Below are 24,368 nucleotides of genomic sequence, written 5' to 3'. Positions count from 1 at the left end.
GAGTGTATCACAGTGATCAAAATGAAAAATGAACGGGCAACCGGCAAATTCATGGGCGCCGCCATCTTGGACAATGGCAGGCGCACTGCGCATGCGCCCGCCATTTTGCAAGATGGCGGCGCCCATGATCCGGACGCCGGGAGCCACGGCGGGACACTGGGAGCACGATCGGAGGTCCCGGGGGGATCGGAAGGTGGGAGGGAGCGATAGGAAGAGGAGGGGGAGCAGATGATGACGGCGGCGACCGATCGCCGCCGTCCATCGGTGGCGGGGGCCGATCGGCCCCGCCAGTCGGTGTGTGGGGGGGTCGGGTGTCTGTGTCCAGCCATGTCCGATGCTATTGCAGCATCGGCCATGGCTGGATTGTAATATTTCACCAAATTTCATTGGTGAAATATTACAAATCGCTGATTGGCTGTTTCACTTTTAACAGCCAATCAGAGCGATCGTAGGCACGTGGGGGCTAAGCCACTCCCCCAGGGATTAACTGTAGCGTGTCCTCTGTGTGCGGGTCGGGTGACCTTTCAGTGACCCCGATCACCCGACCCGCAGGGGGCTATTTATAGGTTGACGCCTACGTAGGCGTCATAGGTCGTTTGGGCACGGCTTTTCATGACGCCTACGTAGGCGTCATGGGTCGTGAAGGGGTTAAAGAGAATGAATATTCACAGCTCCCCACGCCCATGGGAGTGGAAAGCAGTGAATATTCTCTTTAGTAGCAGACACACGTGATCACCCAGCAGTTGCAGGAAGCCAGCGGCTGCAGCTAACAGTGTGATGCTATTAAAGAGAAATGAATATTCACTGCTCTACACGCCCATAGTTGTAGAGAGCAGTAAGCATTCCAGCAGCTGTCCTTAGCTTGAAAGCAGCGCATGACATCACTGCCATGCGCTGCTTACAAGCATAAATTAGCTGCTGGCATCAGAACAGGATGCTGTGAGGGCAGGGAAGGCAAGTAGAATGGTTTATGTTTTATGTCTTATAGTCTGAAAAATAACGTACATCTTTTCTGTTAAACAGGTTGTTTTATGTTCATAAATGAGTACAATTGCAAAGTTCTTGTAAATCATTTTGCAAACTCAGGACATAGGTGCAACTGATTACTGTGGATGCTTTCCCCCTCATCCTTGCTGCATTTTAATGCTCTCTTCATGATGCCCTATCATTATCCTCTTTCTGCTTTGTTACATCTGTACACAGAATCAGTACATAAAGGGTCACTTCTCTAGCAGGATGTTGTGTGTGGGAGTGTTACGGACTGACGGAACGCACCTAATTAAAAGTACGTAGCGGCTAGGAGCCTTCACAGTCTGGGGTCCATTGTGCAGAGATGTTAACTGTTGCTAGACAATAACGAACGGAATATGACAGAAGGCAGTCGGGCACCGGCGGGAAACCACTGACCCGGTGTGTGCAAGAATGAACTCTGCTACTTCACAGAGTTCGCCCTAGCCGGCGTATAAAGCGTGCCCTGTTATGCGTCACAGGCCCTGAACGGGTACAACGTCTACCCTGGCAGACGCCACTAACCAGCGTAAGCTTAGCGCTGGAAAGCGCACCTAACTGCACACAGCGCCGCTCTGATAGACACTGCGGTACCAGCGGTATTGTGGAGCCACGTGGTGACTGACGCTCTCAGGCGCTAATGGACTAGAGAAGCTGAGTGCACTGCGGCGCTAGGCAGTGCCAATACTCGGTGCTGACTCTACTCTCGAACCCCGACTCAAGCACAACCGAGGGAGTATATAATGAGTCATTCACCAGTTTCAGACATCCATCATCATACACACCACTGTAACAATAAGAGTAAATCTTTATATTAGCGCATGGCCGGGCGGCCATACAAACCTTTTATAGTTGCAGCCTTGCAGGTCCTTCCTGATGGTACAATCGGAGAAGCAACAGGACCTGCGCAGGTGACCCCCGACCTCCAATGAGAGGTCGTCCCACGGGCATGCTCAGTAGGGAAAAAGCAGGACTTAGTCCCAGGAGCGTCTGCTTGCTGCTGACTCACGCATGATACAATAGCAGAGCCAGGAGGCGCAACCAGACGCCTAGCATTAGCCTAGGCAAGGTGCTGGGACCGACATCTCTGCTGAGCAGCCTCCTCGCCAGCTGGAGAGGAATTAGACCGCAGAAGGCAAGGCTTGGGCTTCCTCCTGTGCAGCGGCAGAAACCCGACGCCTAATATGGGAGGACTAATGGACAGTACTGAAAACAGGAAGGCTGCTTTCACATATCAGTTTTTTGGCATCAGTCACAATCCGACGGATCCGTCGCAGATTGTCAAAAAATGGATCCGTCGCATCCATTTTTTTCATCCGTTTCTTGACGGATCCGTTTTTAAAGTGAACCTGTCACCCCCTGCAGGCGTTTTTAAGTAAAAGAGCCACCTTGTGCAGCACTAATGCTGCATTCTGTCAAGGTGGCTCTTTTATTTAGCGTCCCTTCCACCGCCGAAATAATCGTTTTTAAAATTTGTCAGACATACCTGATATTTGTCAGGGGGGCAGGGCTTTCCCCCTCTGACAGACGCCTCACATACGTCAGTCATGTCCTGCTTTTGAATTTGGCTCCGCCTCCTCAGCGTTCATTTCTTTTTCTGGTGCCTGCTGCACCGCTGACCTGCTTAGCTCCGCCCCTACTGGTCACATGGTACTGACATCATCACAGGTCCTGCTGCACCACTGAGAGAATATTACAGCGCAGGTGCAAGAAAAAGAAATGATGCTGAGGAGGCGGCGCCAAACTCAAAATCAGAACATGACTGATGTATGTGAGGCGTCTCTGTCAGAGGAGGAAAGCCCTACCCCCCTGACAAATATCAGGTATGTCTGAGCAATTTTAAAAAAAGATTATTTCGGCGGTGGAAGGGACACTAAATAAAAGAGCCACCTTGACAGAATACAGCATTAGTGCTGCACAAGGTGGCTGTTTTACTTAAAAACGCCTGCAGGGGGGGACAGGTTCCCTTTAAAAAGGCCCACAGATAGATATATAGATCGAATACATAGATATATCCATAGATATATCTATGGATATCTATGAATGTATCCATAGTAAAAGTTTTATCATAACCAGGTTCCCCGCATCATGTTCCCACATGCTTTATGCATCTATTATCCCTCTGTGTCTGTACTGTTACATACTCAACACTATGGCTGGTCCATACAATGAAGGCAACTGTTACCACCCACCTTTCGTGTCTACCTTTTTTCCCTCATAGATTGTAAGCTTGCGAGCAGGGCCCTCATTCCTCTTGGTATCTGTTATGACCTACAGTATGTGATTACTGTTATGTCTATCGTCTGTACAAGTCCTCTCTAAAATGTAAAGTGCTGCGGAATATGTCGGCGTTATATAATTATTATAGATATATCCATAGATATATCTATCTTTTGATATATAGATAAATAATAGCAAGGCCGATGTTTATTAATGAACAATATTTTTTATTTAAAAAAAAAAAAAAAAAAAAAAAAAAAAAAGGAAAAAAATGGCTTGGGCTCCCGCGCAATTATCTGCGCCAGAGGGGGAAAGCCGTCGGCCAGGGGCCAATATTTCTAGCCTGGGAAGGGGGTAATACCCACGTCCCCTTCCCAGGCTATGAACATCAGCCGGCAGCTGTCTGCATAGCCTTTATTGGCTATTAAAATAGGGGGACCCCCCAATAAAATGACATGGGGTCCACTTATATTTTACAGCAAGAAAGGCTACGCAGACAGCTGCGGGCTAATATTCATTGCCTAGGAAGGGGCCATGGATATTGGCTCCCTCTGGCTACAAATACAAGCCCGCAGCTGCCCCAGAAATGGCGCATCTCTAAGATGCGCCAATTCTGGTACTTAGCACCTCTCTTCCCTCTGCCGTGTAGCGATGGCATATGGGGTAATAAGGGGTTAATGTCACCTTGCTATTGTAAGGTGACATTAAGCCCGATTAATAATGGTGAGGCGTCAATAAGACGCCTATCCATTTTTAATCTATATTAATAAAGGGTTAAAAAAAAAAAAAAAACCACACACATAAGATTAAAGTATTTTAATGAAATAAAACACAACACATTTTTTTCAAAATTTATATTTTACGCATATCCAGTCGAAGCCATCGATCACCTGCAAAAAAAAATAAAAAAAACAAACCAACAATATACTCCCTGTCCGACGTAATCCCATTAAAAATGATTGTCCCACGACGATCTCCCCTATAGAGTTGTCACATCAGTAGATGTGACCTCTCTATAGGCCTCTGATGACACACTGACTGGAGATAACCCTCCAGCAGCGTGTCATTGGAGATAAGCCTCTCGCTTTACGACACTACAGCGTGAGCAAATTCTCACGCTGTAGTGCCGCAAAGTGACAGGTGAACTCAGGTGACCTATTGGCGACGGAGTGATATAATGCAGAGGATTATCTTCGTCACTGTATCACCGAAGACCCTGGAAAGCGGTCGCATCAGCTGATGTGACAGCTCTCCACGGGAGATCGTCGTGGGACAATCGTATTAATTGGATTAGATTAATCGGACACAGTGAGTATATTGTTGGTTTATTATTTTAATTTTTTTCAGGTAAGGCCTTCGGGGATTAGCAGAATATGGTGAGTATGAACTATATACAGTATGTGTGAATGCTTTTTTTTTTACATTCAACACATTAGCCGGATGATAGGACTACTACTGTCCCATCATTGGCTAATGTGACAATCACTGTCACTGTAGCAGGCATAGCCCGATGGGACTTGTAGTCCCATCGGACGATGCCTGCATACACACACACATGCAGGCCCCCGCACAGACCCACATATCCCCCCATACACCCCCACACAGCCCTGCATACACGCGCACAGACCCCTGCACATAGCCCGCACACAGTGTCGGCGCATGCATAGTTAAAAAAAAAGCGGAATCAGTCGCTCATAGGCTTCCATTCTAGCAAATCGGACAGCGATGGATCCGTCGATGTCCGATTTTTCTACGTAGATAAAAAATGTTCCTATGTCTGTCGTCTCCGGCCGACGGACAAAGAATTTCCGACGGATGAAACGTGCGGCCATCCGTCACAATCCGTTGCTAATACAAGGCTATGCGAAAAAAACGGATCCAGCGGCATCAGTCGCCGGATCCGTTTTTTTTCAAAATTTGATGGATTCTGACTGATGGCAAAAAACTGATATGTGAAAGCAGCCCAGCTCTCAGGTATCCAGACCTGACACTTTTTGTTTCGTTTCTGAATGATTTAGGCTGATCCTCGCTGCCTTTCCTTATTGCTTCAGAAACAAAACAAGTGAACTTTTTGTTTCATTTCTGAATGATTTATGCTGATCCTTGGCTGCCTTTCCTTATTGCCTCAGAAACAAAACTAGTGCTCAGGAAAGAGGAGATGTGTATGTAATGTTCTGCTGTCTACACAGTGCAACAACGCAGCTCTGCTATGCTCACATTACATGTATTCACACGTCGGCAGACTACATATTACATGCACACATAGCTATGCAGTCTTCTATATCCGGCAAACAGCTCTGCTATGCTCCCAATACATGCATGCACACCTCTGCATATTACGTGCACACATAGCTATGCATCCGTACCAAACACATACTGATCGGGTATGGACACCGAACACAGACTTCACCAGGCACTCCCATGTTAGCCCCTTTACCCCCAGGGGTGGTTTGCATGTTAATGACCGGGCCAATTATTACAATTCTGACCACTGTCCCTTTATGAGGTAATAACTCTGGAACGCTTCCATGGATCCCGGTGATTCTTGCTCTGTTTTCTCGTGACATATTTTCCTTCATGATACTGGTAAAGTTTCTTTGATAAGATTTGTGTTTATTTGGGAAAAAAATGGAAATTTGGCGAAAATTTTGAAAACTTCACAATTTTCAAACTTTCTGTCACCTATTGTTTCGCATATGAGATGCAGCCACCGCCATCAGTGGCTTATCTACAGCATTCTGTAATGCTGTAGATAAGCCCCCGATGTAACCTGAAAGAGAAGAAAAACGAGTTATATTATAGTCACCCAGGGGCGGTCCGGGTCCGATAGGTGTCGCGGTCCGGTCCCTCTCATCTTCTAGCGATAACGTCCTCTTCTTTGCTTCCCGTCGCAGCTCTGGCGCAGGCGCACAGCTCTGCCCTGTTGAGAGCAGAGTACTGCAGTCCACAGGCGCTGGGAAAGGTCAGAGAGGTCCAGAGCCTGCACATTGCAGTACACCGCTCTGCCCTCAACAGGGCAGAGCAGTGCGCCTGCATCGGAGCTGCGACGGGAGGCAAAGAAGAGGACGCCATCACTAGAAGATGGGAGGGGCCAGACCAGACCGCAACACCCATCGGACCCGGACCGCTCCTGAGTGAGTATAATATAACTCGTTTTCCTTCTCTTTCAGGTTACATCGGGGGCTTATCTACAGCATTACAGAATGCTGTAGAGAAGCCCCGGATGGCGGTGGCCGCATCTTATATGCGAGAAAATAGGTGACATATTCCCTTTAAATCACAGATATGTCACACAAAATACTTAATAAGTAACATTTCCCACATGTTTACTTTACATCAGTACAATTTTGCAACCAAAATTTTTTTTTGTTAGTAAGTTATAAGCGTTAAAAGTTACACATCGATTTCTCATTTTTACAACACCATTTTTTTTTTTTTAGGAACCACATCAAATTTGAAGTCGCTTTGAGGGATCTGTATGATAGAAAATACCCAAAAGTGACACCTTTCTAAAAACTGCACCCTTCAAGGTGCTCAAAACCACATTCCAGAGGTTTACTAACCCTTCTGGTGCTTCACAGGAATTTTTGGAATGTTTAAAAAAAAAAAAAAAAAAAATGAACATTTAACTTTTTGTCACAAAAAACTACTTCAGATCCAATTTTTTTTTATTTTCCCAAGGGTAACAGGAGAAATTGGACCCCAAAAGTTATTGTACAATTTGTCCTGAGTACACTGATACCCCATATGTGAGGGGGAACCATTATTTGGGCGCATGGCAGTGCTCGAAAACTAAGGAGTGCCGTTTGACTTTTCAATGCAAAATTGGCTGGAATTGAGATCAGACGCCATGTCGCGTTTGGAGAGCCCCTGATGTGCCTAAACAGTAGAAACCCTCCACAAGTGACCCCATTTTGGAAGCCAGACCCCCTCCGAGGAACATATCTAGATGTGTGGTGAGAACTTTGAACCCCCAGGTGTTTCACTAAAGTTTATAACGCCCAGGCGTGAAAATAAATTTAAAAAAAATAAAAATAATTTTTTCCACAAATATGATCTTTTATTCCCCATTTTTTTTTTTTCCCCAATGGTAATAGGAGAAATTGGACCAAAAAGTTGTTCTTCAATTTGTCCTGAGTACGCCGATATCCCATATGTTGGAGAAAACCACTATATGGGCACATGTCAGGGCTTGGAAGGGAAGTTGTTACGTTTTGGAATGCAGACTTTGATGGAATGGTCTGCAGGTGTCCTGTCGCGAATGGAGAGCCCCTGATGTGCCTAAACTCTGGAAACCTCCCACAAGTGACACCATTTTGGAAACTAGACCCCCTAAGGAACTTATCTAGATGTGTGGTGAGCACTTTGAACCCCCAAGTGCTTCATAGAAGTTTATAACGTAGAGTCATAAAAATAAAAACTATTTTTTCCACAAAAATGATCTTTCGCCCCCAATTTTTTATTTTCCCAAGGGTAACAGAAGAAATTGGACCCCAAGAGTTATAGTGCAATTTGTCCTGAGTACGCTGATGTGTTTGTTTTATTCTAAGATTTAAGTTTAATACCCCCTGCTATAAAATATAACAGATGTAAATGTAGCACAAGTTAACTTGAAAAGTGAAGCAGCAGCTATTCGGCAATGTGTTTTGCAGAACAGAAATTCCTACACAAGTCGCTTGACCAAGAACATCTGTGCAACTTGGCTGTTAATAAAAAAATAGAAAAACACAAAAATGTTATTGGCTTGGAATACCAGGTTTCACCTTTTTGAAATATAGTACTCCAGTGGTGAAGACTCTGGATTGCACCTGCACTGTATTTGACTGGTACGCGGCATTATCTTTTGGGGAATTTTTAAAAATAAAAATGTAGATTTTGCAGAGCGATTGTATGAGACCTTTATTTATGTCTATGGAGGCAAAGTCATATGCAACTTGTGACCTGCAATGAAAAACCATTTGCATATTTTTTTTTTTTTCACAGTAACCTTGTATGCAGTTGTCAGTGAGTTCGCATTGTGAACTGCAGCCAATCAGGAGATTTCATGACATAATATGAAAGCACAATAATAATAAATTTTATTTTTATAGCGCCGACATATTCCGCAGCACTTTACATTTCAGAGGGGATTTGTACAGACAATAGACATTACAGCATAACAATAATCACATACAGTAGATTATAACAAATACCAAGAGGAAAGAGGGCCCTGCTCGCAAGCTTACAGTCTATGAGGAAAGAGGTAGACTCGAAAGGTGGGTGGTAACAGTTGCCCTGATTGTATGGACCAGCCATAATGTTAAGTGTGTAACAGTACAGACACAGAGGGCTAATGGATGCATAAAGCATGTGGGAACATGATGCGGGAAATCTGGTTATGGTAAAACTTTTGGCTGTGCCACACAGGGATAGATTAGGTTAATGAGTTGAGTTGATAGGCCAGTCTGAATAAATGCGTTTTCAGGGCACACTTAAAATTTTGGGGATTGGGGACTAATCGTATTGACCTGGGAAGCACATTCCAAAGAATTGGCGAGGCACGTGTAAAGTCTTGGAGACGGGAGTGGGAGGTTCTGACTATTGAGGATGCTAACCTCAGGTCATCAGCAGAACGGAGGGCGCGGGTAGGGTGGTATACTGAAACAAGGGAGGAGATGTAGGGTGGTGCTGAGCCATGAAGGGCTTTGTGGGTGAGGGTAATAAGTTTATACTGAATTCTGGAGTGGATGGGTAGCCAGTGTAATGACTGGCACAAGGTAGAGGCATCGGTGTAACGATTGGTGAGGAATATGATCCTGGATGCAGCATTCAAGACAGATTGGAGAGGGGAGAGTTTGGTAAGAGGGAGACCGATTAGAAGAGAGTTACAATAGTCCAGACGAGAATGAATAAGAGAAACAGTAAGAGTTTTTGCAGAGTCAAAAGTAAGAAAAGGTCGAATTCTAGAAATGTTTTTGAGGTGCAGATGACAAGAGCGAGCCACTGATCGAATGTGGGGGGCAAAGGAAAGCTCGGAATCAAGTATGACCCCAAGACAGCGGGCCTGTTGCTGGGGAGTAATAGTGGAACCACATACAGAAATAGCAATGTCGGGTATAGGTACATTAGTAGAGGGAGGAAACACAAGGAGTTCAGTCTTTGACAGGTTCAGTTTCAGATATAGTGAGGACATGATGTTAGACACAGCGTTTAGACAATCGCCGGTGTTTTCTAGAAAGGCTGGCGTGATGTCAGGAGAAGAAGCGTATAATTGGGTGTCATCAGCATAGAGATGGTACTGGAAACCAAATCGCACAACGTACATGTCAGCAGCTCTAACTTCCTCCGTACGTGAATTGTCCAAACACGGGGAGAGTGAAGCGGCCACTGACTGGCCGAAGGGATCGCATGACACGTTACGCAATCCCCAGAAGAGGCAGCACCGACACCGCTAGAACGGAGAATGCACTGGCGGAGAGTATAAGTGTTGTTTTTTAAGGGTGAATCATAGGTATTGAGAAGGGGTTATCCGTGTAGTGGAACACCCTTTTAAGTGCTTGTCCCATGATGCAGCAAACATATCTAAAATTAGGGAGCATGTACTGTATGTGAAGACTATGGAGGGATTTAATGGCAGCTTACAATCCTCCTTCAGCATATGTTACAGGACACCTGACTCAGCAGGACACCCCACCAGCTAGTATCAGGATGACTTCCCTTCCAGCCCACACTGTGTGACAGCTTCATTCTAACTACCGTACATCCAGTCAGAAAGGATTTCATAAGGAAATTTAAGGAGAATATGGAGTCATTATACATTCCAACCCCACACCGGTTACATTTCCAAGATCTGTAGAACGGGCAGAATGCCTTCCCGCGTTTCGATCAGATCCAGCACCCCAGAGTGGGGAGTTACGCAGAATGGCTAGTAAAACGACAGGTAGCGAAGCCATGTTTGGTTTCCAAGCGTACCCGGAGGTCCGGACAGATCCGATGGCGTCAGAACAGCCGCCCTATCACCTTCCGCTGGGAAGTTATGATCTTTCCTACATTTTGGGAGTTTTAGCTACAAACCCCCGTTGGAGGGGGATAACAGCCATCCAAGGGGCGAAACAGGGAGTAGCGGACCAAGGGGTTAAATCCTTGTGCTCTCTATTGCTTTGTCATGACCAAATACTGAACTTGTGCAGGTGTCCATAGGGTGCTTTCACATTGCATTTGTGGCTCCCGTCGGGGCATATATCCGAAACCCCTTCACAAAACAGCGAAGGGAAGGCACACTCAGAAACAGCGAAGGGAAGGCACACTCAGAAGCAGTCTACTTTGAGCGGCTGCCTCCTGTAGGCGTACACTTCCCAATATAGTGCACATCAGAACGCATGTTTGCACTGCCGTCACTTATTACAGTCTATAGGCCCGCTAGCGCATAAGCCTGCACCAAGTTTTGGGAAGGGGTTCAAATGTATGCCCTGATGGGACCCACAAACGCAATTTGAAAGCACCCTTTGGCCATGTGCACAAGTTCAGCATTTGGTGACTATTTTATATTAGTATTTGTAAGTCAAAACCAGAACTGGGTGATAAATGCAGAAATGGTGCACGTTTTTTACTATACTTTTCCTTTGATTGTTCAACACCAGATTTTAGCTTACAAACACTGATGTAAAATACTGACCAAATACTGAACGTGGCCTAAAGCTGCTCAAGTCTTTATTGATAGGCCATAGCAATGACGTTACATGTGCAGATCTGCAGCCAATCCTGGGCTCAGCAGCCTGTGTTTTCTACATGAGCAGGCTGCAACCTAGCCGAGTCCAATGATTGCCTGCAGCGATTTTAAGGGCTTGCTCACACTAGCATATCGCATGTTTTATTGTATAGCACTCGCTCCAATGTTATACTATGGGGCAGCGCAGATGTGATTATTTTCTCAAGCTGATTCGAATTGCACCCTGATGTCATCCGAGTGCAGTCCGATTACCGCGGCCGCCGCCAACGAAGGAGATGGAGAAACTACTTTCTCATCTGCACCTGTGCTGCCAATCTCTCGTGAGAGAATCTGATCACATTAAGGTGACACATGGATCACACTCTGGGCAAAAGAAAAAAAGATCATGGCCATGATTGTATAGTGGTTAGTACTCTGCGTTGAAATAGTTGTAGACGTTTGTCTTTGTTTCTCAATAAACTTCCTGTATATTTAACTTATAATAAGGTGTGCTCATCATTATGTAGAGTATTATTCGTCTCCATTTGCCTCTAGTTGTTCTCTACATCAGGGTTCCCCCACTCCAGTCCTCAAGGCCCACCAACAGGTCATGTTTTCAGGATTTCCTTTGTATTACTCCGGATGATAATTGCGTCACCAGTGCAATACAAAGGAAATCCTGAAAACATGATCTGTTGGTGGGCCTTGAGGACTGGAGTGGGGGAACCCTGCTCTACATGATGTAGCACCCTCTCTCTTATATTTAACTAGCGGTGCTCCCTGTTTTCTTATAGACTCAGATCACACTCTGACAGAGTTTAAGCCGACTGTGATTTGCGTAATCAGTCCAATTTTCTTGCATGAGGGAATCGATGGCCGCGTGACCCCGGCCTTAGTGCTATAAATGTTAAGTTACCACTGCAGCCAATCGACAAAGACCAAAGCAATGGCGACATGGCAGCTCTGGATACAGAAAGGGAGAGAAAGCTGATGTGAACTTCTGTGAACCTAGGAAAAGATGAGTTAAAGCGGTCAGCTAGTGTTTCTTGTAAATACAGCTTTCCTCACAAACTGACCAGCACGTCTGTCCATACAATGGCTGCTGGTGGAGGAGAATATGACCAGATTGGTCCTTCAGCCTCCTCCTACTGAAGCTTTCCCGTGTGAGGCGTTTTATAACTGGAGGAGGCTGGTGGACCGATCCTCCACCAGCAGTCATAGTATGTACAGGCGCTGGTCAGCTTGTAAGGAAAGCTGTTCAATCCAAGAACAGCTGTGCACCAGGCATGGCCAAACATTGCAATGCACCTCCCCACAAGCTTGGTTTCTTTTCTATCTCCACATCCTCTTCTTTAACAGCTCTGGCTTCATAGAGACAGAGAAGGGCAGAGATTGATGGAAACCAAGCAGGTGGGAAGGTGCACTTAAATGTTTGCAATGAGCGCCTGTACTTTATCTGAAGAGTCATCCTGTGCTGACACAGCCTCTTTTAAAGGGAAGGTGCCGCAATTTTATATAATTTGCAAAAAAAGAGTAAGTAACAAAACATGTTGTTAAAGCAAATGTTGTACTAACCAGGATTTATGGTTTGTTTGTAATAATGTTTTAATGTAGCCACTGGGCGCTGCCATCTTGATTTGCAGATCTGTGGAGGACTCATACAGTCTGCAAATATGGCCGTCCCTGGACATAGGAGACTGCGGACAGCATCCGACCGCACATTGCAGCCTCATTAGCAGAGAACTGGGCACGCCCCTGTGGGCTGCACCAATCACTGCTGTAGGTGTGGCTGGCGCCATTTTACTGTAGCCCAGTGCTATCTGCTGAGCTCCACTTTCTGCACTGTGCTTCCTGCTCCAGCTCCCCTGTCCTCCTGCTCTGTCTCCACCTCCTCACTAACACACAGCCCCAGTGATCTCCGGTAATCTGACACCTTCCTTTTTATGACAGCTTTTATGGCTGTCTGAGGAGGACAGTGACCTATACAGCCCATAGTCTAGTGTATGGGGGGGCTGGAAGTTTCACCAGAGTGGGCATATCTGTAATACTGTCTGGTGTGATACTGACTGCTGAGCCGTGTATCTAATCCTCTCCTGTGTGATGCTGCCTGCTGAGCCGTGTATCTAATCCTCTCCTGTGTGATACTGCCTGCTGAGCCGTGTATCTAATCCTCTCCTGTGTGATACTGACTGCTGAACCGTGTATCTAATCCTCTCCTGTGTGATACTGCCTGCTGAACCGTGTATCTAATCCTCCCCTTTGTGATACTGTCTGCTGAGCCGTGTGTCTAATCCTCCCCTGTGTGATACTGCCTGCTGAGCCGTGTATCTAATCCTCTCCTGTGTGATACTGCCTGCTGAGCCATGTATCTAATCCTCTCCTGTGTGATACTGACTGCTGAACCGTGTATCTAATCCTCTCCTGTGTGATACTGACTGCTGAACCGTGTATCTAATCCTCTCCTGTGTGATACTGCCTGCTGAACCGTGTATCTAATCCTCTCCTGTGTGATACTGCCTGCTGAGCCGTGTATCTAATCCTCTCCTGTGTGATACTGCCTGCTGAGCCGTGTATCTAATCCTCTCCTGTGTGATACTGCCTGCTGAGCCGTGTGTCTAATCCTCTCCTGTGTGATACTGACTGCTGAGCCGTGTGTCTAATCCTCCCCTGTGTGATACTGTCTGCTGAGCCATGTGTCTAATCCTCCCCTGTGTGATACTGACTGCTGAACCGTGTATCTAATCCTCTCCTGTATGATACTGTCTGCTGAGCTGGGTATCTAATCCTATCCTGTGTGATACTGACTGCTGAGCTGTGTATCTAATCCTATCCTGTGTGATACTGACTAATGAGCTGTGTATCTAATCCTCTCCTGTGTGATACTGACTGCTGAACCGTGTATCTAATCCTCTCCTGTGTGATACTGACTGCTGAACCGTGTATCTAATCCTCTCCTGTGTGATACTGTCTGCTGAGCCGTGTATCTAATTCTCTGCCGTGTGATACTGCTCTCCTGAAATACGCTATGCTGCTGTCACCTTGCTGGTTTTAAATGTGATCTACATGGTGGTATTGTGTAAGATCTATATGGCGGCATTGTGTGTGAAGTATATGGCGGTATTATTTGTGATCTGCTAAAAGGGTGGTTCTGGCTGAGCACCTGCACACGGGTCAGGGGGGTAATAGTCAGGTGCAGTCAGGGTAGGGCTGGTGAAGCAGCTGAAGAGAGGGGTCTCATTTTTATCGTTACTGTATGGCTCCATTCCCCCCCAGCCTGCTTCCCAGCGTCAACCCGGACTGCGCCTGTCGCCTCGCTTTCACACATCGCTAGGACAGGATCTGAGGAGGGGAATGGGGTCTCTGCATGCAAAGTCTGGATCAGAACAGGCCATCAATCAGCAGAAATGTTTAAATGTTTCCTGGATTTCTGTGCTGCTGTCACCCTGCTCCTCCCCCATATATCTCCCTCTGTGCCCCCCATAGACCAGCGCACTGCTCTCCTGAAATACTGTGTGCTGCTGTCACTCTGCTCCCTCTACCATATATCTCTCTGTGTGCCCCCCATAGACCAGCACACTGCTCTCCTGAAATACTCTGTGCTGCTGTCACCCTGCTCCCTCCACCATATATCTCCGTCTGTGCCCCCCATAGACCAGCGCATTGCTCTCCTGAAATACTCTGTGCTGCTGTCACTTTGCTTCCTCTACCATATATCTCTCTGTGTGCCCCCCATAGACCAGCACACTGCTCTCCTGAAATACTCTGGGCTGCTGTCACCCTGCTCCCAGAATCCTTGCTGCCTGCCATCCTCGGTGACCGAAGACCCCATTCCTCTCCTCAGATCCCGTCCTGGCGATGTGTGAAAGCGAGGCGACAGGGGCCTGATGTATGGTGGAAGGAGCAGGGTGACAGCAGCACAGAGTATTTCATTAGAGCAGTGTGCTGGTCTGTGGGGGGCACCCTGTTCGGTGCCAGGGATTGTACATAGAGCGCTGTGTTTTATACACATGGATGGACCATCTTTTTGTCTGCTCCACAGAAATCCAGGAAACATTTCTGCTGATTGATGGCCTGTTCTGATCCGGACTTTACATGCAAAGACAGTCAGTAACTTTGCAGGCCCCATCAAAATGGCTGCTCACTGTGTTCCTAAATGTCATCCTCTCTTTTCCCTTAGCAAGCACCCAGTAGGGGAGGAGAGGAGTGACACCACACCCATATCAGCAGATTCCGCCCATACAGTGTCCATTTTAGGGCATGATCATATATCAAAATCAAACATCATGGACACTGTACACCCATAATTACTGCAGGACAGTAATGTGAGCTAGTTGTACACTAGGTTTTTGTGCCAAATTTCAGTATCTGCTCCCCCTAGTCTTAACAAGTGGAAATGCCAAACTTTTTAAAATTATTTTTCATATTTTACAAAATTAAAAACAAATGATAATATTTTTTAAGAACATGTAAACATTAATTCTTTACACTTTTTCAATTGCTGAAAAAATTTTTTGGGGATGGCACCTTCCCTTTAAGTTAATCAGCCTAAATCATAGCCTTTCTGCACGATTGCACTAAAGTATGTTTTTCTCTAAAACGCTCTGGTATTTCAAAGAGACAGTTTGAAGATCCAAGAGACAAAAAAACTGACTGGCACATCCAAACTAATGTGAATAGGTGCATACCAACAGGAGCTACCCCCATATACAATATACAAAGAATGGTTGCACTCTATCATGCTAAGGCATGTCAATGTGGAATATATGTAATTAGAATTGCAATACAGCTTTAGAATTATAGAAAAAATATATGAGACTCTTAGCATAAAATTTGGCCAAATACTATCTGCCCACCAGTCAACGTCAAGGCGGCCTCAAATCTGGTGGGTACCTACACTGTGTGAATACCTCTCTAAGGCTGATGTCTGAATTCCTGGGTGAATGTGGACACCTCTGTAGGCAATGCCTGCATTTATGGGTAAGTGGGGACCTGCTATAATTAAAATATTTGGCCAAATTTTATGCTAAGAGTCTCATATTTTTTCTATAATTCTAAAGCTGTATTGCAATTCTAATTACATATATTCCACATTGACATGCCTTAGCATGATAGAGTGCAACCATTCTTTGTATATAGTTTGAAGATCCAGACTGGGACTATAGGGAGAGAAGTTTAGCGCGGTGTGGTCCCCGGCCGGCTTCTCCAACCTTCTTCTATTGTTTGATGTCTCTCCCCATGTACACGAGATACACCCATCCATCTCCTGCAGGGAGAAATCCCTTCAGGAGCCACAACAGACTAGTCAGGTCCCTTACCCAGGCTGATTCAAGCGGACCGTGGCAGCATGAATCTAAGGACGTTCCCTTTAAAGGGACCACTGCAGCCAATACACTACCACTGATTGGCTGCAGCCTCTGCTAGTTCATAGTGGCTATCCGCTTCAGCGGAATCTTGAGGAGCTGCGGCCGCTCATTGGCTCCAGTGGTCACGACACAATTTCACATGCCACACAGAGAAGAGCCAACATTGCACAAGAACTGATGGTGAATATGGATTCTGCTCCATGGGCCTTACATTAGGCAGAGTCGCTCAGCAGTGGACAACCCCTTTACACTAACATTAGCTACATGGCCATTTATATTCCCTTGGGGCGTGGACATTAGACATTTGCCCTGGGGTCAATAGGATTTCTGCAGCAAGTCGGCCACGTGTGAACTCGCCCCTACACCTTCAGGCCACTTCCACATGGAGACTGATGGCTGCGCCATTTCTTCACACATTGCAGCTCTGGCAATAGGCACCAATAAGTGGCCAGCGATGGCCTTCCTTATAGGAGCGATGGAAGTTGCCTCCTGACTGCCTTCTTCATGCACATTCCTACATGTGCTAATAGGTCCAGAGCTGCCGGCATCTTACCCACCTGTAGTCTCGGCACCGTGCACATCCGACATTAACAAGGAATCACATAGGTCACAGACCCTGGCACCGCTGCCTCGGGAGGAAACCGCGGGAACCTGCGAGGTATGGTAGCAAACCCTAGAGCCTCAGGGAAGAGTCTGATAAAAGTAGACGCTCCTGTGCCCAAGTATTACCGAGTTGTGATTAAAAATTGTAGTCTCCGACAACATGGCTTCCGTTGCGGACATCAGTGCAGGATTCATACAGCGTGCGTACAGGCTCTGGTGGCGAGAGACCCCCGCGGCTGCGATTGGTGCGTGCTCCTGTGCGCTACTTTTTCTGAGGGAGAGTCGAGTGGAGCGCGCCAAGCTGTGCTGCTGACAGCTAGCAGCGCCCGGCATCATGGCTGCTGCCCCGGCCGGGGTGATCCGCCGCCTGGAGGAAGCTGTGGTGAATAGAATCGCTGCGGGGGAGGTGATCCAGAGAGCTGCCAATGCCATCAAGGAGATGATAGAGAACTGGTAATGGCTGCGCTGCACTGCCGTCACCTCCAGGGGGGGCTGCACTGCTGTCACCGCTCCCGGGGGCAGCATGCTTATCTTCTGCTTGTCAGGGCTGCAGCACCACAACCATGCACAACGTTTTCCATCCTGTGAGGCCACCCTGGGGCTTCACTAGTGTCTGGAAAGAGCCTGCCATAGAGTAGGGCAGCCATGCAGAACAATAAGGCTCAGGCTGAGTTCACACGTGGCGGCTTTTCATGCGTTCCCGCGGCGGTTTTAACTGCGCAGTTTTGCCGCGAAAAATAAGCATCCCATGCATTCCTATGGGATTCCGCAATGCTGTGCTAATGCTGCGGTTTTTACTGCGGCGTAATGGCTTCCCGGTAAAAAACGCAGCATGCTCATTAATTTAGCAGAATCGCGGCGATCCCGCACCCATAGGAATGCATTGTTCTGTTTACTTTCCGCATGTGGCTGTGCACACCATGCGAAAAAGTAAGCAGAACACTTGCGGATGGTACCCACGGTCCGGAGGAGAGGAGACTGTCCTCCGGGCTCTGGGTACCATATCCCTGTAAAAAATATTGTTATTCTCACCTTCCGACGTCCCGCGCAGCCTTCCCGCCTCTCTCCACGCTCCCGGTCCCAGTAAGCCTTTGAAAGCGATGACGTCCGTTCTCGCAGGATCACGAAGTCTAGCAGTCATTCGCGCGACGTCATCGCAGTAATTGTCGCAAAAGATTACTGGGACCAGGAGCGTGGAGAGAGGTGGGAAGGCTGCGTGGGACGTCGGAAGGTAAGAATAACAATATATTTTTTTTATTATTATTACTTTTTACATTCTATCTCTTACTATTCATGCCGCATAGGCAGCCTCAATAGTAAAAAGTTGGTCACACTTGCCAAACACTGTTTGACAAGTGTAAACAACCTGTCAATCAGTTCTCCAAGCGATGGTACAGATCGCTTGGAAAACGCTAGCATTCTGGAAGCTAATTACGCTTGCAAAATGCTAGTTTTTCCTCGGGAATTTAAAATGCGTTCCCCACCCCCGCGGAATAGAATTCCGGAATTCTTGCGGTAATTTCCGCGAGAGTTCCGCTACGTGTGAACCCAGCCTAAGTGCACACATAGCAGAAATTTTCTGCTGAAAAACAGGACTCCCTTCCCAGAAACCGCGCGTTTTTTTCTGCGAGTTTTTACTGCGATTTTTGCTCGTTTTTTTCGCGCTGTTTCTAGACACATGGAAAAAGCCAGAAACGTGGAAAAAACGCAAAATTAATGAGCATGCTGCTTTTTTACCGCAATGCGGTTTTTTCGCAGTAAAAAATGCATCAGTGTGCACAAACAGTGCAAAATGCATAGAAATGAATGGGAAGCTTTTTTGCGTTTTTCCCGCGGATTTTTTGGCAAATCCGTAGGAAAAACCGCAAAAAAAACGCTGTGTGTGAACACACCTTAATTCTATTTCTATACCGCGGACTTATTCCGCAACATCACATAGGGCACATGTACAGCGAATATCAGACATTACAGAGTAACACAGAATCGGATATTGTGAGGAGTGAGGGCCCTGCTCACAGTCTGAGGAAATAAGGGAGAGAAGGGGGAATGGTACAAACTACTTGTGTTGTACGGCCATGTGTCATCTACTCCAGTGATATCAGTAGGAGACATATGGGGCCAAGCATCAAAAACCACAGTGTTCCTGTAAAATATTAAGTCATCTTCTATCCGGACTTTATGGCACTGGCCACGTGGGTCTGATCCACCTTTCTGTATTATCCATATTTCTTCTCGTTGTTACAGTTTAGATGCAAAGTCAACAAATATCCAAGTGACTGTTAAGGAAGGTGGCATGAAATTAATTCAGATCCAGGACAATGGCTGTGGCATCCGGGTAAGGATCTAGCGCTACTTTCACGTGTCACCACATAACAGAAATCATCTGCTAGGACTTTTTTTTCACCCATTTTCTAGTACAAGCACTGGTTCTGTTGCTGCCCCCCATAGAAGCGGCAGGGGCAATGCATACATGACTCCCATAGAAACAAGCGGAAGATTCAAGCTCAGCTGCTATCTGCGGCTCCCGCTTCCTGTGATTCCCATCTCAGCCAGAAAACGCTGAGATGGAAATAACATTTTAAGAACAGTTTTGCTTTCAAATTAAAGAGGTCTGGTCAGATCAAGTTGTCACCTCTGTGCAGGATATGGGCTAACCTCCTGAGGAGTGGGTACAACCCCTGTGACCCACACCGATCGGCAGAACAGGGATTTTTGGATCACTGTTAGTATGCTCAACCACTGCTCCATATGTTCTCTGAGGCTTCCAGAAAAAGCTGAGTACAACTTCATAGGGAATGAATGGAGCAGCGGCCGAGCTCGCACTGCCTCTCCATTCTAATGGGGATAAGGGTTCTTCATTGTACCAATCCCTACTGGTGTTTGGGCCCCCTCCGATCAACAAGTTATCACCTATCCTGTCGATGGGTGACATATTTTTTTCACTGGGTAACCCTCTTTTAATGGTTTGCATTAATCTGTGTTTATTGACTGTGAAACTTATGTTTGTTTGCAGAAAGATGACATGGAGATAGTATGTGAGCGCTTCACCACAAGTAAATTGCAGTCATTTGAAGACTTATCTAGTATTTCTACGTATGGCTTCAGAGGAGAAGTAAGTGAAACCGTATGCATTGTAGCCTTGTGTGTGTAGTGTGTAGCGTGCGGTTTGCTGCCGAACAAGTATGAGCCTTGGGCACGACGACCCTGCTTAGAGAGTACCTATTACATGGTGGGAGTGGGCACACGCCAGTGTAAGTAGTTCAGTAAAGACGACCACCTTCCACCAGATGGCTCTGGAAGCAGCATCACCACACAGTCACGTGTTAATGATGTCAGGAGAAAACGTGGATATCCCACAAGCAACTTCCAAAGGAAACCGCTACTGAGTCATTGAAATGGAGTGATAATACAAAGGGCGCCGGATTACCTCTTAAGACAGTGGTGCTGAGCCTGGTGGCGTTGAGGGACCTGGTGTATGGTTGCTTTGTCCTGGCAGTTTTCTTGTCTCCTATTTGCATCACTATGCTGCAGCCCAAAAGCATTCTACTTGGAAGCGTCAAACCCTTCCCCAAATCCCCTGAAGATGTGTAAGTAACATCGTAAATGCACATCAGCAGAAAGTCCTTGCTTCCATTTGAAGATACGGACAAACTAATCAAAGCCATTGGGACCACTAGCTAATATTGAGGAACAAAAATCTTCTAGGCCTATTCAGGCCTAGAGCATTGCAAACTTGGAACTTTTCCGGTTCAGAAGAATATTCAATCGCTCATAAGACAGAAGTGAAGCAAAACTGTGAGGAAAGAGTTTCTCCCATCAGCGGTTAAACTTAAATACCCTTTTGATGAAGACACTTTGGCTACCTGGGACAGACTACCTAAAATTGATTTAGCGATTTTTCCAAAGTCTAAAAAAAAAATTTCTGTCAATTTACGACATTGATTCACTAAAGTACCGATTAGATATTAAAGCGTAGCGTATAGCCTTTTGAAGAGAACCTAGGAAACCACAGCGCATACCTTTTTAACCAGCAATAGCAGCAAGATCCTTAATTGTATGGTTAGACAGGCTGGAAACTCATCTAAAAAAGATTCTAGGGAACGTATTCTGCCATCTTTCTCTACAATCCCAGCAGGAGTTTTAGCAGATGGATTAGCAGATACAGTTCGGTTAGCTGTTGGGTCCTCATCCTTGCGGAGTACGGTCTGGCGAGACCTATGATTGAAATGCTGGTCAATAGATATCCAGTCTGTCAAGACAAAGCTCCATACATTGACAAGGAGAGTTCTTTTTTGGCCTGTTCTGACTGGCATCCTGGAGAAAGCAGGAGACGGGCAGAAAGGTTTTCGTACTCTAGTTTTGCCTTCCTTTAAGAGATCCTTTTGTGCTAATATTTATGGAAAAATACCAACAGACCAAGATTCGGGGAACATAGGAGGAAAAATAAAGGCTTCATGTTTGGAGGTCCTTCTTCAAAAAACCCTAATACATAGTGATGCCACACCCCAGGTAGGAAGAATTCTAAAACTTTTTCTTATTGCTTAAAGAAGTTGTCCACTACTTGGACAACTTCTTGTCATACCGTTTGTTTGGCCCTGATAAAATAATAAAGCCTATACTCACCTTGGTGCCGTTCCCATGGTGTCTACACTCGCTCTCCCCGGTGCACTCATGCAGTGCTGTGACGCCGGCGCCCAATCAAATTGAACATGAAGAGGAAGTACGGGCTGCATCTGATCACTGACTTTCTCTTCCTGCTCAATTTGACAGAAGGCGGGGTCAGTGACACCATCACTGATTATGCACTGGTGTCACCTGTGAGTTCAGTACGGGAGCCCCGTGAGACAGAGTGCTGACACTGCGGGTACGGCACCAGCACAGAAGGTGAGTGTAAGCCGTATTATTTTATAGGAGCCAAACCTTTTGATCAAGAAGGGGTTGTCTTAGTAGTGGACAATCACTTTAAGCTTAAATATCTTCAAACACATGGATTGTCAACAATACAGAATAAGACCAAAAGCTAGAATTCCTTTCTGTTCCCTCACAAAAAAAAAAAAAGCAGCCTTGGGGGAGTATTCGGCATTAGAAAAAAAATATATTGTTAATCTGATAAAAACATTGGATCTGAAGTAGGAATAAGGTTCGGGATTCTACCCTCTCCTCATTATAATAAACAAAAAAATAAGGAAAAAATATTTAGCTAATGAATTCTGAGAACCCTGCTATCAGAAATGAAAATAAAAAACAAAAACAAACTTTGAATGAAAATAGAAGAGCAAGAGAAACTGACTACAAACTAAAATGTATCCACAAAAATGCACACAACATGGGAAACAAACAAAGAGAATTGGAGCTGCTAATAAAGGAAAAGGGATATGATGTCATAGGCATCACTGAAACTTGGTGGGATAATACACATGATTTGAATACAAACCTTGAAGGCTGCTACTTATTAGAAACATGATTAATAAGGGGAGGAGGTTTTGCATTGTATGTTTGGAAAGCATATATCTCCACAGAGATCCAAGCTTCAGAGACTAGTAGCTCTGTAGAAACTGGGTAAGAATTCAAGGCGAGAAGAACAGAAAGCACTCTATTGTAGGTGTTTTTCTATAGGCCACATGCACAAATTTAATATATGGATGAACTCTTTTTACATCAGATGTATGATATAGTGATCATGAGAAATTTTAACTATCCAGATATTTGTTAGGTATCTCTCTCTGGCAAAAGTACTTGGTCCAGAAAATTCTTATCTTCTCTTGCTGACAACTTTCTTTCAAAAGTTAGAAGAGAGAACAAGAGGATTTGCAACCTGCTGATGCAGGGAGCTGGTAACTAAGGTACACATCGGGTTTCTAAGGGGCGTGCGTCACTTAGAAACCCTCTGTGTACCTTAGTTACCAGCTCCATGCATCAGCGCGCTGGTAACTAAGGTACACAGAGGGTTTCTAAGCACAGCGCCGTGCTTAGAAACCCTGCGTTTTCCTTAGTTACCAGCTGGTCTCCCACCTGTCACACGCAGCGATGCGTGCTGGCCAGCGGGAGACCAGCGATCAAAGAAATGTCCAGGGCTTTCCAAGAGCGATCAGCGATACCGGCAGGGGGGCCGGTCGCTGATTGCTGTCACACAAAGCGATCTCGCTGGTGAAATCGCTATGTGTGACGGGGCTTTTACTTCTGTACCAGGAAAGATCTTTGAACAAATTATTAAACAGCATGTATGTAAGTACTTGCATAAGAATACAGTAATTAACCAGAGCCAGCATGGGTTAGTAGCAAACAAGTTGGGCAAGACTAATCTAATTTCCCTCTATGATGGAATCACTGATTGGGTGGATTAGATTAGGGAAGTGCAGTAGACATAGTATATCTCGACATGAACAAAGTTCTTGATAAAGTATTTCATACTGTGCTTGTTAAAAAAAAAAAAAAAAAAATGACCCAAGTATAGGATTGACCAGGCTACAGTTAGGTGGATTCGTAACTTGCTCAGTGATCGTACTCAGAGTGGTAATTGGTTGCACATCCATTTGGAAGGGTGTTTCAAGTAGAGTACCATAAGGCTGTGTCCTGGCCCTATTGTTGTCCAATAATTTTATAAATGATCTAGATGAGGGAACTGAAGGTAAACTGATCAAATTTGCAGACAATGCAAATCTAGGAGGGACAACTTAAGCCCCCGTTACACGTAGCGATATCACCGATTTTGTGACGTTATAGCGATATTGCTAGCGATATCGCTATGTCTGATACTTACCTCCGACCGGCTCCCCCGCTGCTCATCGCTGGTCGCGCAAGAAGGTCCTGGATCATTTCTCGTCGGGCGCTTCCTGCTGTGCTTTCTGTGGCGCGGACGCGGGCGGGAGGACGTTAGGATTGCCGCGTCTGACAGGTAAGTAGCGACCCCCTGCGATGTCGCTGGTGAGATCTGCCTGTGTGGCAGCTCACTAGCGACCACTTAGCGATGCACCAGCGATCCATATCGTTGTCGGGATCGCTGATGCATCGCTAAGTGTAACGGTACCCTAACACTAGAAAAGACAGAGAGGATTCAGAAGGATCTTGATGAGCTTGAACAATGGGCAGTCACTAAAGGGGGCTTTACACATAGCGATATCGCTAAAGCGTCACTGATTTTGTGACGCAGCAGCGATATCGCTATGTGTGATACTTGCCTACGACCGGCTCCCCCGCTGTCTGTCGCTGATCGCGCAGCTCCATTTCTCGTCGGGCGCTTCCTGCTGGCGCCGACGAGCGACGCGTGGACGCAGGCGGGAGGACGTCGGGATCGCCGCGTCTGAAAGGTAAGTAACGACTGCTGCTGCGTCGCTTCGTCGCTGTGAGATCTGCCTGTGTGGCAGCTCACTAGCGACCATTTAGCGATGCACCAGCGATCCTGACCGGGTCGTATCGTGGTCGGGATTGCTGGTGCATCGCTAAATGTAAAGGGGCCTTTATAGAATGGTATTTAAGCGTGAGAAATG

At 46.1% G+C, this 24,368-nt stretch overlaps 2 protein-coding genes across 4 annotated transcripts in view; one reads left to right on the top strand and one right to left on the bottom strand.

Moving 5' to 3' along the window:
- TRANK1 (tetratricopeptide repeat and ankyrin repeat containing 1) overlaps positions 1 to 17,122 on the bottom strand; it is a 235,450-nt gene extending 218,328 nt beyond the window's left edge. Inside the window, exon 1 of the mRNA XM_073549901.1 lies at positions 16,836 to 17,122. The gene's annotated coding sequence lies outside the window, so the exon portion shown is untranslated. The remainder of the gene's footprint in view (positions 1 to 16,835) is intronic.
- MLH1 (mutL homolog 1) overlaps positions 16,915 to 24,368 on the top strand; it is a 107,462-nt gene continuing 100,008 nt past the window's right edge. The window contains exons 1-3 of one of the 3 annotated variants that reach the window (XM_073549905.1): positions 16,915 to 16,936; positions 19,126 to 19,216; positions 19,895 to 19,993. In XM_073549905.1, the coding sequence (XP_073406006.1) occupies positions 19,175 to 19,216; positions 19,895 to 19,993 (141 nt within the window). In that variant the 5' untranslated portion in view covers positions 16,915 to 16,936; positions 19,126 to 19,174. Of the gene's footprint in view, positions 16,937 to 17,127; positions 17,335 to 19,125; positions 19,217 to 19,894; positions 19,994 to 24,368 lie in introns of those variants that run through there. The other 2 variants (XM_073549904.1, XM_073549903.1) reach the window with 2 other exon arrangements.

This window comes from Dendrobates tinctorius, unplaced genomic scaffold, assembly GCF_039654945.1.
Source record: "Dendrobates tinctorius isolate UK_male_01 unplaced genomic scaffold, ASM3965494v1 ptg000162l, whole genome shotgun sequence".
Lineage (NCBI taxonomy): Eukaryota > Metazoa > Chordata > Amphibia > Anura > Dendrobatidae > Dendrobates > Dendrobates tinctorius.
Note: the sequence above shows the minus strand (reverse complement) of the source record. Positions and strands in the feature narration are given on the sequence as shown.